The following is a 15,627-nucleotide window of genomic DNA, read 5'->3' on the forward strand; positions in this document are numbered from 1 at the left end:
TTGTCATAGAGAAGATATAAGCTCCCCATTACACTGAACACAGTAAAAACAACACTGAATCAGAGTAATGCACTTTTTGATAAAATGTCTTGATTGAAAATATGCAAAACTATATATGTACATGTTGCTTGATATATGAACATTACATTGGTATACATTACATAGCATTATATTATGCATGGTTACCATGGTAACCAGATGCATACAAATGATGAATTACCACTTTACAGCTTATATCTTCTCTATGACAAGTCCATTTACGTTCAAACTTGGTACATATATACAATACTAGGAAACAAACATTTTAATTGATGCATTTGTATATTTGTAAAAAAATGGTTTTTTTTTGCCTTCAATGGTATAATGCCCCCTTAATTTCAATTTCCTGTCACAACCACCATTTCTCAAACACAGGTAGTGGGAAAAGTACTTACCTTGTTGTGATTTTCGTAGATTGAAGGAATGGTCACTAGAACAAAAATATTTTAATGGTGCTGGCGGTGAAAAATCCACCAAGGGTCGTTTGTTGGAATCCCGTGTTTTGGATGGTTCCACAGGCAGTGAGGTCGCGTCCCAATGCCCTTGCTTGTTGATCATATCTGGACATCATGGGGTCGGGGAGAGATGAGAAAAGTCAGGAAGCAAGAATCTACGACTTAAGCACCATTCATAATCATCATCATCATCCTGTGCAACACCATGCAGAGCGTTGGTGCCGCTAAGGCATAATCCTGCTCGGGTCGCCACTCAACTGAGGAAGTCAGGGCAAGAATTTGGAATTTGTTCATGGTGCCGGCGATAGCTCGCCTACTCTTCGTGATGGACACTGTGTGATCTTTAATGTCTAACTAACTAATGCTGGCAGATGGGACACCCAGTTTAACGTCCATCCACCTTTGATTCATAATTAGTCAGAAGACGTTAAACTTGCTGTCGTTGAAACCCAGGATTTGACAAATTTAAAGCAACATCTGGCAGCAGGTGGTTTACATACTGCTGAACAGCGAGTGCACTGGTAATTATTTCTGCAGTTTTTGTTTGGCAAAATTAACTGATCATCAAAAAAAACTCATCACTTTCATTTTTTGAAATGTGCAGCTTCACAAACACGTTTATTCAATTGTAATGGCTGATTATGTAACGGGAACTTCACTTCAATCACCTGGTTGATCAACACAAGCATGCTTGAGTGGTTCTGCATAGGGATCTTTCCCTTTAAATAATGACCCTCATAATGAAATCCTTCAGTTCTCATGGTTAGACATTCGTTTGCTGCTGTCTATAGTCACTCTAGAGTCTTGAGGCTGTCTGACAGGGAAAACAAGAAGAAAATTCAGATGCCACGCCTGACATCTGATCAACGTTTCAGGGCAATTGGGATGCTTGAGGCTGATGTAAATCAGCAAACAATTGCCCAACGTCTTGGTTGGTCACAGCCTGCAATTTCCCACCTGGCCAGGCGTTATGGTGAAACTGGAACTGTGAATGATGGTCCACGAAGAGGAAGACCACGGGTAACCACCCCAAACCACTGGATTGTGCTGCAGCATCTTCGTGATAGTTTCCGCCCTGCGACGCAAACAGCTGCAGTGACAAAACGTCGCCACAACAATCGCATCAGTGTCTCTACTGTGCGGACGCGCTAGAGAAGTCGGGGCCTGGTGGCAAGACGTCCTTGCAGAGGTCCAGTGTTGAACGCAGTGCATCGGCAGAACAGACTAAGATGGTGTCAACAGCAACGACGATGGACACAGCAACAGTGAAGTGCAGTCTTGTTCAGCAATGAGTCCAGATTTTGCCTCCATGCTGCTGATGGGTGTCAACGGGTATGGCGCAGGGGTGGGGAAAGGTATGCATCATGCTGTATTCGCCAGATCAATCGTTGGGGAGGACCCAGTGTGATGGTATGGGCCGGTATTTCGACCCGTTTCAGGACACCTCTGGTCGTCATCAAAGGCAATCTCACTAATCAGCGTTATGTCAATGAAGTTTTGAGACATCATCTGGTGCCATTTCTCCAGGCTCATCCTGACATCGCAGTTTTCCAGCGCAGGACAACGCTCGACCCCATGCTGCTCGCCTGACCACCAACTTCCTCCAGGAACAGGGTGTTGAAGTGATGCCTTAGATGCCTTATTCCCCTGACTTCAATCCCATTGAGCATTTATGGGATGAGCTTGGTCGACGTCTTGCATCGAGATCAACGGCTGTCAATCGGCAAATGCGCATTCAAGGCTTGCAGGAGGAGTGGGACAGACTTCCCAAGGACCGCATCAGACGCCTGGTACAGAGCATACGTCGGAGGTGTCCAGCCTGCATCACAGCTCAGAGAGGACACACACGATATTGAGGACTGCTGTCATTCTGTCCTTGACTGTTAGGAGTGTTGTGTCCATTCCTGTGTCATTTTGTTTTCACTGTATTCAGGTGCGTGCCTTTGTATTGCAGTGCTGTGACTTTTGTTGCACCACCCCTTGTGATGTTCATGCTTTTTGTTTTTTGTGTTTGAGGCAACCTCTCGTTTATCGACGTGTTTTGTAAAGATAGCTGAACTTTACCTCTGTGTTCAAATATTTTTCATTTTTGTGATAAGTTTCTTTTGATGTTGAGTATATTTCGATGAACTGAGGATGAGGTTCGTATAAAGTTCTTTTTTTGTTAAAACTATCTCCAGTCAAGCCTATTATTTGCATTTCGCGTTTTGTGATATGACTATGCACAGCATCCTTGCCAGTGCATAAAAACTATTTGCCGATGGGACAAAAGTCGTGAATCAGACTGCCGAGCTCTGTCCTTTCGCATTGCGGCTACCATTTTAACAGGCCCAATTTTCGTTTAAAAAACTGTTCTTTACTTTAGTTCAAAACATGCATTGTTTGCAGGTGTGGTCGGTTTTGCTGATGCTGTAGCAATAACATGAAGTGAATCAGACAAAATCATTCAGAATCTTTCTCACAAAAATAATTAATAATCGTTATTACAATAGGATAATTAATTTGAAGGTTGGCCTCCACTTTGGCTTATTTACCATCTCGCGATACCATTTATGAATAAAATAGCTCCAAGTAGGCTAACGGTCAGCATCCTCTTCCACGAGCTTACAGCATCCTCTCAGCTCTTTCGTGAGCCTCGATCTTTCATACAAAAAAACAAACAAAAAAAAAACGCTCATCTCTTGAGGTTGTAGTTCAGACCACTGCTGCTTTGGGGGGGGGGGTAGCCCTGGGAGCCCCCCCTGAACCGAAATCGAAACATCGAAAAGTGGGCGATCCTGCGGACCATTGAGTAGAAGGGCTGTATTGCGTTTCAGAGTAATTGGTTGGTAAATAAGGGATATGTCGGAATCCAAAGTTTCAGGGGTATCTTTACTCTCCTCCCCCCTTTTGGGAGCCCCCATGATCCAAAATCAGAAAATTTAATCCTGGGAGATTGTGCAGCCTTGTATTCATTCATGTGTCAAGTTTCAGAGCAATCAGCCGGGTGACAAGGGAGGAGTCGCAAAAATCGCAAAAAGTTAACAGACGGACATCGCGACTCATTTTATAAGTTAATCTCTTCGAGAATCGACATGAGATGACCTATAAATTGCAAAGTACGAGCCTCAGTGCAAAATGTATTCGTCATACAATAACCAGTGATGCACTTAATGCTGATCTAATCCTCCTTTATTCTCGATTATTGGATTTTAAGCGATGCAAGTTATAATTTTTTAAAGTACACGGACAAAATTTCAATCACTTGTTAAATTTAACATTTCTAGTGCATGAGCTCCGGGTATACATAAGATTTGCATTTCTGCTATTAATACTAACAGCAATGAGCCCGCCTGATTGGAAGAGGAAGCAGGCCTCGGATTAGGTGTTTACTATAGCGCCTCGAAAATACACAAACTACAACGGCACTCGGTACAGCGCATACCTTAGCCAGGCTGAACAGTATTAATTGTATCCGATTGATAGGCCGGATTCGTGTCTTCACCAAAATCGAACCAATTCTTCGTCAGACACCCGAACCGTCCCCCAAGTTTCATCCAAATCCGTTTATAGCTTATTGAGATATTGTGCTCTATATCGTTTTTGGCAGTCAATGGTGAAGAATAACTTTAATAATTCTCGGATCCAGATTCAAGTCTTCAACAAAAATCTAATCAATTCGTCCTTGTCGCACGCTCAACCTCCACCAAATTTCGTCCGAATCCATACGTAACTTTGAAATATCCTGCTCATCAACTGGCACACAGACAAATGGGGGTGAAAACACAACTTCCTCCATCGACCATCGGTGGCAGAGGCAACAACAGCTTCTCTCTCAGGGATAGCGTGGAATAATTGGCTTACTTTGCGATTTTCCTGCCCTTTTTAACCGCTAACCATTCACAACGTTTGAATCATTGGAATCTCCTGCGATGAAGCTGATTGCAAGGGACTTTCACTCACTCACCGCAGGCAGGTTTGGTGGTCTTTCTGTCTTCTACCGACTCCTTTCCGGCCTTGCTCCCCCAGCTCTATCTGTGTTCTGTCCCCCAAATATTCCTGCAGGTCGCACAAGATCTGCCAGCAACCCTCTTATGGTGAAATTGCCAAAACCAATACTCTCTGCTCACCTTCACTCTTTCATTCCTCTTTACTCCCGCCTCTGGAACAAACTCCCTCACTCTCTTCAATGCCACTCCTCCCTCCAGGTGTTTAAAACAGCTGTTCACCACCATCTCTTATCTTCCCCCATCCAAAACCTTGATCCCTTTTACCCCCGTTAATTCACCCCAGATCCACTTTTTTGAAATACCAACTTCTTTCCTGGAAGTCCTTGCAGTGTCCATGTGTTTTATACTTCTCCCTCCCCCACCCCCCTTCCCATGCCTCCTCCCTCCAAGCCCTCTCCCTCCCACAGATCTCCCGATGTCCCTGCTCTCAAATGTTGTGTTTCTGTGCTTCCCCCTCTCTCCCCATCTTGTCTACCGCTCCCCTTATATGTTTTATGTGTCCATTTGTTTTTTTTTTGTGTTTAATGTTAGCTCTTTCACGAGCCTCGATCTTGAATCCCCCCCCCTACCCCCCCCCCCCCCCCCCCAAAAAAAAGAAGAAAAAAAAGTCTGGTTGAGGGAAACGTAAAAGAAACCGTTTTATAGAAATCACTGGGGATGATCGAACTTGTACGAGCTGGTATTTTTAGTATAACGCATTTTGTACCGTGAGGGACATCATGTGCAATCCAGGCTGGGGAAACATCGAAAAGAAATCTAAGACATGAGACTTTCGATCACAATGTACAACGAAGCGAACCAGCCAGAAATGAAGGATCTTTTATGAAATACGAGCTGAAGTACCCAGCGTTACGAGGGGAAAATTAATGCAATATAGTAGGGTTCCCACGATAGGGTCCCGTGACCGTTTTGTCCGACCCATGGTTTGAAGGCTGATTTTACATAATTTGAGGTTGCTTAATAAAATGAGCTAGGGGTGAACCTCGCAAAAATGTGGGCTAACTCAGTTAGACGTCAAAATTGAAGATGATCAAAAAATTAAATTTAAAAAAACCACACGACTTCCGGTAAATTAAATTACGACATATCTGAGCTTCTACATTGACCGAGTTCACGATCCTTGTGGTAGTTATCAACATCTTCACATTCCGCAGAACTCTTCCCAGTTCTTGGTCCTCACAGCATGGATGTTCATCATCAGAATCTCTACCATGCACAACATTGCTTTGTTGGTTCCAAATCGATCAAGGCCACACCACCGCTGGGCTAAAGACTTCAAATTGTTGCATATCCGAAGAAGTTTTCATGTTTAGCATTCTCTATATGGCTGCAGTCGTCCTGGAATATACTTTATAACATTGATGTTTATGAAAACATATTCCAATATAATTATTCCATAACAAATGAAATGCAATGTTGATCAGATATCATAAATTTAGACTCATCATTTACTATAATATATGAGACTGAGAAATAATAATATGCCATTTTAGGATTTTTCTGCAAGTTACCTGGTGGCCATCTTTGATTTTGCCTCCAAAAAGTGTCATTATATATTTTTATGACTAACCAAATACAGATCACGACTTGCAATGTTATTAAATTAAATCCTTGACCTCAAAAACATGTATTTAGTCAAAAGATTGTGAAAATCTGATATGTAGAAGCAAAGCTATGGCGTTTTTTAATTGACCGGAAGTCACCTGGTGGCCATCTTCAATTTTGACATCTAACCGAGTTAGCCCACATTTTTGCGAGGTTCATCCTAGCTCATTTTATTCAGCACCCTCAAATTATGTAAAATCAACCTTCAAACCTTGGGTCGGGCAAAACGGTCACGGGACCCTATTGGAGGAACTCTACTAATATATATTGAAATATTTACTGCATGATAAATTGAAGAATGTTGGCCTTATGCTTTTGTATGAATTACCAATCTTGGGTGTTGCACTTTCTTTGCATGATGCGCTTGGACTTTCCCTTCTTTTAACTTATTTTTATTCATTGTAGTGAGTATCCAAAAACATACTGACTCGAGGCCTGAACACCGAAATGTTAAAAGCTCAATACCCGATCGAGGCCAAAAGGCCAATTATCTGGTTTTATCCAATTCTTTATCCAAACATAGCCCTCGACCTTCTTCTGGACGATAGAGGAAGCCATGCAAAGTTTGGTTGCACTGGTTCCTACGGGATCCGAATGCATAATGAACAAACAAAAAGTTTCTTTATATTGTTGCGGTTCTGCGAACCAGCTCCCTCCGAAGCAGCGGCACCCAAACATAGTCCCGAGTTAGTTATTACCTCCGCCACCAAAGGTGGATGGAGTTTATGTTTTCACCCCTGTCTGTTTGTGAACAAAATATCTCAAAACGTTGTGGACGGATTCGGACGAAATTTGGCAGAGATGTAGCGTATTTCACAAGGACGAAATGATTCGATTTTGGTGAAGATCCGGATTCGGATGCGGCTACTGGAATTTTTAAGTGATTCTTCACCATTGGGAGATCGGGACAAAAACGATACATAGCAGGATATCTCAAAAAGTAGCGGACGGATTTGGACGAAACTTGGTGGACCGGTTGGGTGTCTGACGAGGACAAATGGATTCGATTTTGGTGAAGATCTGAATATGGATTCAGATATGGGAATTATTCAATTTTTTCAAGTGATTCTTCACCATTGGGAGATAGGGCCAAAAATGATACATAGCAGGATATCTCAAAAGGTTATGGATGGATTTGGACGAAACTTGTTAGACAGGTTGTGTGTGAGACAAGGAAGAATCAATTCGATTTTGGTGAAGATCTGATTATGGATTCGGATATGAGAATCATTGAATTTTTAAGTGATTCTTCACCATTGAGTGATATGACCAACCAGGCGGAGGCATGCTTTCTACTGAGTTCCATTTTAGTTTTTTCTTTAGTAACCACTCAGATAGTCATCCCGTCTGTGGAGTGGGTTTCACGAGTCAATATGCATTGCGTGGGATTAGCGAGGGACTTCCCCCCCCCCCCCCCTTCTTCTTTATTTCGCTGTAACACAAAGCGCAGTCGCTAAACTAACTAAGAAGTGCAGCTCATTTGCATATTCGCGCCAAAACAGGATTACATCACGCACAAATTTCCAACAGTCCCCACCACTATAAGCAACAGCATCAACCACCAGAAACCACTGTTAACCTCCCAGCCATCTCCACATCACCATACATACCACAACTACCTTCCTTCAAAATAAGAAACAGCAACCCACCTCACACTTTTATTAAGCACCACGCTCAAAACCACCCCCGCTGGACCCCGATTGCTTAACCACCATCCTACAGATTCAGACCTTCACCACACAACCACTGTAAATGCCCACAACCTTGCCTTTACCTTCAAAACTGTCAACAACAGCCGCACGGTGCGATGGCGGTAGTCGGCTTGACACCATTCGTACCTCCCTCCTCAAAACCACACTAAAAGGAAAAACAAAAGTGCACTAATCTCTCCATTACTTTTGATGGATAGCCCTAACTCTCCGCTTGCCTGCCACAGCATTTGGGTTTCCAGTGCACATTCCACATCATTACGGTGCGAGTCGTCCTTTTCAACAAATCTCTTCCCTTCGTTGGCGTGCTCACTAAGCATTGTGCATTGTGCATTGTGTGATGGCTTTGTAGTCCATCGCGGGACCCACAGCATCTACCACAAACATCGCAGGTATAGACTGATCCTTGCGGAGATGGACATTGGCAGGTTTTCCTTTCTTGCCTCCGCCGTCTCTCGATAGCAAGTCTCCCACATTCGACGTGGTCCAGGCCTTTGCGGCAAATGTTACACCGAGCTGATCTGTTTGTAGCCTGATGTTCCCAGGTGACAATTGGGATGGCACAAGACTTGTGTAGACTCAAGGACGTCTTTATAGCGCTTTCTTTGTCCACCTCGTCACTGTTTACCAAATTTAAGTTGTCCATAGAAAAGCACTGTTGCTCTTCCATGCATGTAAGGTACTTCGTCATCAATCATTGCATTCTGAGAGAGAGGACACCTCCAAGGCAGCAAAACCTATCTACATCTATAATTTTGAGTGGCACGTCATCGATGGTAATGGATGGGACAGTATATGCACATTCTGGTCTCGGCAGAAGCATAGCCTCAGTCTTCTTGAGGCTAATCATAAGGCCATAGCGACGAGCAGATGGCGCAAAGTAGTTGACAATAAATTCGAGATTATGGCTGAAGAGTGCACGGTCATCGGCGAAAAATAGATCACGGTCTAGGATTGAGGTAAGATACAACAACGATCTAGGATTGAGGTGTTAAGTATTCTGAAAGGCAATTGAGGACACCCTGAAAGTGTTCAGTGTAGCGCTCCAAATCTTGTTTGGATCTGTAATCAGGTTCTGGCCCTCTGACCGAAGGACTGCGGCGATACCACGAGAAAATTTGGACAAAACCAGCATAGAACTTCTCTCTTCATAGAACCTTCAACATCACCTCTCTGCCAATAACCTGTATGAAACATTCCAATCCGGATTCCGCTCCAACCACAGTACTGAAACTGCTCTCCTCAAAATCACCAACGACCTTCTCCTCTCCTCTGACGCCGGCAACCTCAACATTCTCATCCTCCTTGACCTCAGCGCCGCCTTTGACACCATCAATCACACCATCCTCCTCACCCAACTTGAAACCACCTTTAACATTACCGGCACTGCCCTCTCTTGGATCAAATCATACCTCTCTGACAGATGCCAGTTCATCTCCATCAATAACTGCAAATCCCCCACTGCTCCCCTCCCCTAAGGTGTCCCCCAAGGTTCAGTTCTTGGCCCCCTCCTCTTCATCCTGTACCTGTCCCCCCTTGGTCACTTAATCCGCCGTCATGGTCTCCAATTCCACTGCTTCGCCGATGACATCCAGCTTTTCATCTCCACCAAGTCCATCTCCACCGCCACCCACTCTATCCTGACAAACTGCATCACTGAAATAAAATCCTGGCTTCAAATCAACTTCCTCAAACTAAACTATGATAAATCTGAAATAATCATCATTGGCCCAAAAACGCTCACCAAATCCACCCATAACTTTGCCCTCAACATCGACGGTTTCCCAGTATCCACCTCCCCTCACATCCGGAATCTTGGCATCATCTTTGACCAAACCCTCTCCTTCGACAAATACACTAAACACATCACAAAGACAGCCTTCTTTCACCTGAAAAACATCGCCCGTCTCCGTCCATCCCTCTCCTCCACGGCTGCAGAAACCCTCATCCACGCCTTCATCACCTCCCGTCTGGACTACTGCAACAGCCTCCTCTATGGTTCACCCTCAATAATCACCAATAAACTCCAATACATTCAGAACTCCGCTGCCCGTCTACTCACCCATTCCCGGACCCGTGACCACATCACCCCCGTCCTTTGCAAGCTTCACTGGCTCCCCATCCCCCAGAGAATCCAGTACAAAATCCTCCTCTTGACCTACAAAGCCCTCCATAACCTGGCCCCATCCTACCTGGCTGACCTCCTCTCCAGACACACTCCCACCCACAACCTCCGCTCTGCTGGTACCAACCTCCTGACCCCCCCCCCCCCCCCATCCGGACCAAATTCAGATCCTGGGGGGACAGAGCCTTCTCCATCGCTGGGCCCACCCTCTGGAACTCACTACCTCACACCATCAGAGACTCCTCCTCACTCACCACATTCAAAACATCACTCAAGACCCACCTGTTCAACACTGCATTCAACTTTAACCCACAGCATTTAACCCCTGACTATCTCTTCTCCTTCTCCTTCCTTTTGCTTTGATTATTTACCTATTGATTTTTGTCTTTTTGGACTTGTTTTTTGTACTCTGTCAAAGCGTCTTTGGGCTTCTTGAAAAGTGCTATATAAAATAAATGTATTATTATTATTATTATTATTATAGAAGCACCTGAAATTTTGTATCAGCTGCCTCCTGAATTTATTCCGCTCTTGCTGCCCACCAACTGTCTTTCATGGAACATAGTGAGCTTCTTTGATTCTTTGCAAAGCAAACATTTGGACTTCCAGTTTCCTGTCCTTGAGCTTGGTTTTTGTTTTTGGACTCTGCCGATTTTCCTCAAAGGTAAGTACTCCCAGTAGTTTTGTCGAGTTTTTGTTGTTGTTTTTGCCCCTGTTTACTGTATGCTTCTAGCTCGGTTTTTGTTTTAAAACTTGTGCCATCTGTTATAGCGTTTCTCTCCCCCACCCGCCCCCCCACCCCCAACCCTCTCCCTTCCACAGAACTCTGCTGTTGGTGCTTCCCTCTCCTCCCGCTCTCATTATGTTACGGTTTATGTGTTTTCTGTTTGTCTTTGAATTTTATGTGTTGCTCTGACACGAGCCTCGACTTTGCATAAAAAAAATTTAAAAAAAAAAAAATAGTCTTGATCATGCAAGTCTCTTAAGTTGCAGGTAAAATGAGTGTTTGCTCGCTGAGCCTCTGTCATCAATCCAGCAAAGATGAGCCGCATGTAATAAACGATTACTCTTCAAAATACGGTATTATTACGCAAGTTAAGTAAACTGTTGATTTGGGAGGCATTCTCATCGAATCAGTCTTTGTGACTACGATTCAGGAAACCGAGCAAGTCAGAAGCTGCCCTGAAGGTGATGTCTTGTAAAATGGCCCATCCCACTTCAGTATTGGCACGAGGTAGGATCCAATTGTTCCAAGGTGGCATTGAGATGAGGTTGAAGCTGTGATTGCACGGCACTGCATTTAAGCTGTTGAGTGTTGAGCTTTGTAGCAGCCTTGAGACGTTGCCTTCCCACGCGAGGCATGATCTTGAGTGACATTTTACTCCTGACAAGCCTGTGGTCGGACAAAAATTCAAACCCTCTCATGACATGTGTGTGCTTGACATCATGCCAGTCACGTTTGCTGACGATGGCAAAAATCAAGCCAATGATTGGTACTTTCATTGTGCAAAATGGTCCAAGGTACCAATATGAACCAAGGATCGGTACCTTCACTGTGTAAAATGCACCAAGGTAAAATGAACCTTCACTCTCTGCAGACCTGGACAAAAATCACAAACTGGTCAAAGAAGTGGAACATGTCTTTCACTCCTGACAAATCTCACACACTCACTATGTCTCTCCAAAAAGACCATCTGGACAACCCTCCCATCCACTTTCTCAACAATTCTCTCAAAGAAGTTCTGTCACTCAAGCTTTTGGATCTCACTGTCTGCCCTGATCTTTCCTGGGAAAACCACATTTCCAAGCTGGCTTCCACAGCCAGTCGACAACTAGGCATCCTCCATCGTGCGAAGTCCTTTCTGGGCACTTCTGAGCTCCTCACCACATACAAAGCTTTCATGCGCAGCTCAATTGAATACTGCTCGCCCCTCTGGGCTAGTGCTCCTGCCTCGCACCTAGATCAGCTTCACACGGTTGAAACCAACGCATTCAGAATCATTGGAATCTCCCGCGATGAAGCCGATTCCGAGGGCCTTTCTCTCGCTCACTGCAGGCAGGTTGGTGGTCTTCCAGTCTTCCACCGACTCCTCTCCGGCTTGGCTCCACCAGCGCTGTCTGTGCTCTGTCCCCCAAATATTCCTGCAGGATGCACAAGAACTGCCAGCAACCATCTTCTGGTGAAACTGCCATAATCCAAACTCTCTGCTCACCTTCACTCTTTTATTCCTCTTTTTTTCCCACCTCTGGAACAAACTCCCACACTCTCTTCAATCCCTCTCCTCCCTCCAGGTATTTAAAACAGCTGCTCATCACCATATCTTATCGTCCCCAAACCAAAACCTTGGTCTTTTCCACCCCTGTTAAAACACCTCAAATCCACCTCTTTCAATCCCCAACTACTTTCCTGAAATTCCTAGTGGTGTTCATTTGCTTTATAATGTGTACCCCACATCCTTCCCAGCCCTCTCCCTTCCACAGATCGACCGACATCCCTGTTCTCTACTGTTATGCTTGTGTGCTTCCCTCTCCCCCCCCCCCCCCCCCCTCTTGTCTCTCGCTCCCTTGATTGTATGTTTTGTGTGTCCGTGCATGTTTTCATGTTTAATGTGTTAGCTCTTACACGAGCCTAGATTCTGTATACAAAAAAAAGAAAGAATAAAAAAGATTTTAAAAAGGTACCAAAATTAACTGTGGACGTGCTGCAATAACTTTGCTGTTAAGAAATGTATTTTTTTGACCTCTTTCAATCAAGGCAAGAATAAAAAGCGTCCTTATTTTCTTTTTATATTGTGGTATTTTACCATGGGCTTTCAGCAGGTGTTCCAAAAATTAAAATGATTTATTTAAAAGAAGTACGACATGGGGAGTCGAGACAACAAAACTTGGAAGAACACAACACACAAGACAATGGATAAAGAGAAGGAAAGACACAAACTTAATGTAAAAATTAACTAACACCCCTATGGCGCCAATCATACAAACACCCATACTGTAAAATGGGGACAGGCGAGGACTCGGGCAAATGAACGGGCAATGAACTAGTATCTTTGCGCCACTCAGGGATGATGAGTCAACGATGGCCGCTGGCGGCGAATGGAGACTCTGTTGGCATCCCTCGCACCAAAGAGCAGAGTGCCGGGCAGAGTTCAATGTTTGCAGGATCTAGCTGGGCCAAGCAGCGAGAAGACAGAAGATATCTGCTCCGCATGCGCACACGGCATTTATATCCTTGGGCCTGTCTTCGAGCATGTGGCTAGCCATGCAATTGGCTGTCCTGCTGTCCGAGGGTGGCAGCTTCACAAAAGCAACCCGCCTCCATCCAGGACTCTCTTCAGCTCACTATAACCACGAGGTGTGTAGTCCTCCGTAAATAGGTCAGCAGGGGGTATTCCCTAAGCCAATCCCGTAAGCACTTTAAGTGCCAATTTCCACTCACCTCAAGTCTTCCACCTGGCTTCACCTGTAGACAGAAGGTTTTACACATGACATCCTCAGTTATCCTACGCTGCTTTATGGTGCACGCTCACTGCCTGCTCAGTGCACATATTACATAAAACTTACCTCTTAAGTTTCCTCAGTACAGGTGTAAATCTAACAGACTCAAGTACACGGTCCATACTATTCTTAACACAATCTATTTTTGGATTCTACCCCATCTTCTCTTCCCCCCAACGTAACGATTTTTTTTTTAACAGGGGGGAAGGGGAGGGGAAACCACGGGTTAGGTTTGGAACGCAACTCATAATGTTTACTTTCTCAGCCAATAACATCAACATGAAACCTTTCATTGACAAAACTCACCCGACGTAGCTTTTCGATCCTTCACTCTCCCTTCATTTGAGCTTTGGGCTAGAGATGAAGCCACAAGCTTCTCAATCCTCGAAACAGTGACATTTTCACCCAAGCAGACTCCAGTGGCCTCCATTGCAGCCTTGTTATTGATCACTCTCTTCTTTATAACCTTCTGGAGTTCTTGCCACTTGTGTTTCAGGTCCTCAATAGATCGCGTAGAAATACCTAGACTGTTTACACTCTTCTGGATAAGTTCCCAAGCCTCTAAACTCCTGGTTGAACTCTTCTTAGATGCCTCTGCACCAAAAAGTAGCTGGTAATGTTGAGTGACACCACAGATTAACGAATCCGTCTCAGTGTGGTGAAAATCGATTTTGCACTTCATAGCGGGGACTGGTGGCAAGGCAGAGACTGGCTCAATAAAAGATGGGCCTGGATCCACAGAAGACCCTGTCAAAGAGGTGAACAGGGAAACGAATGGAAAACTCCATAAGCAGTCGATCAAGCTCTTGTATTAGCAGCAGCAGTACCATTATTAAGTAGATTTTTAAAAAAAAACCAATAATAAAAATGTATTATGCCATGGGGTGACTTTGGACCCAAGACGTTTTCAATTTATTATGTACTGTGGAAAAAACAATCAAACATTGCATTTACTTTTGGAACTTGTTTTGGACCATGCGGCTGGTAGCACTGGGTTACATGTTACCAGTGGCAGTCCCAAAAGACTGACCTGACCAATAAAAAGATTTTAACCCAATATGCAAACCCTGCTCAAATTTCTAGCCAATCGGATGAGAATTGACGAGTTTATGCGACCTTCACCTTTGACCTGTTGATATAAATAACAATCGGCTTCTAGATTAGATTGGTGAACAAATTCAGCGAAACAATATTTATGCAAATTCTTAAAATTTTAGGTCAACCGGATGAAAATTGTCGATTTTATGTGACATTGACCCTGGAGCTTTTGACCAAATTATTAATTTATCTTCTCCATATTCTCATAATAAAGCTATATTGACAATTTGACAAAAACACAAATGGTAAAAAAAAAGTTACGGCCCAGACAGATACAGATACTGCCAGGCACGGGCACACACACGCGCGCGCGCGCACGCACGCACGCACACACACACACACACACACACACACACACACACACACACACACACACACACACACACACACACACACACACACACACACACACACACACACACACACACACACACACACACACACACACACACACACACACACACACCAATGTCTCTCGTTGCGTAGGGGATGGGCTAACAACAGTGTTCATAGAATACCTTATAGTTGGGGATCCAGAGCCAGGAATTTGCTTTTTTCCCAAAAACCAAAATATGAATTTGCTTTTTTCTCTGAAACTACACAAACTATTTCAATGAAACCTGACCACAACCTTAATCACCCGTGATGTACCGAAGTTTGTTCATGGCACAAAGAAAATTACGTTTTAAGGTGTCTATGGGGGTCAAAGTGGGTCCAGGTTTGACCCCCCCAAAATAGATATTTACTTTCTTCTCTGAAACTACACACACAATTTCAATGAAACTTGACTACAACCTTCATCACCTGTGATGTACCAAAATTTGTTCGCTGTATTAAACAAAAAAGAATTCGGGCTGTGAGGGGTCTACTGGGGGTTAGCACCCATGATGTACCAATGTTTGTTCAAGGCATGAAAAAAATTGGAGGGAGTGGAATCGGGGGTTGCCCCCCAAAATAGCCATTTTTTTGTTTAAAGTCTTATGATTATGTTAGTATGATTCTGCATGCTGTCCTGTCTTCTAGCAACCATTCAAATTGGTTTAAAATACCTTCAGTCAGTGTGGTATACTGTTTATTCTACCAGGTGAGTGTCAGGGGTATTGCCCCTA

The 15,627-nt window shown here is 44.1% G+C and overlaps 1 protein-coding gene across 1 annotated transcript in view; it reads right to left on the minus strand.

The window, feature by feature from the left end:
* The window catches only part of LOC137429008 (uncharacterized), a 75,522-nt gene that overhangs the window by 911 nt on the left and 58,984 nt on the right, over positions 1–15,627 (minus strand). Inside the window, exons 4-5 of the mRNA XM_068118979.2 lie at positions 13,727–14,167; positions 435–599 (exon numbers count right to left, since the gene is read on the minus strand). Of these exons, the coding sequence (XP_067975080.1) occupies positions 435–599; positions 13,727–14,167 (606 nt within the window). The remainder of the gene's footprint in view (positions 1–434; positions 600–13,726; positions 14,168–15,627) is intronic.

The sequence above is a fragment of the Myxine glutinosa genome, chromosome 6 (assembly GCF_964187855.1).
Source record: "Myxine glutinosa chromosome 6, kmMyxGlut1.1, whole genome shotgun sequence".
NCBI classification, from domain to species: domain Eukaryota; kingdom Metazoa; phylum Chordata; class Myxini; order Myxiniformes; family Myxinidae; genus Myxine; species Myxine glutinosa.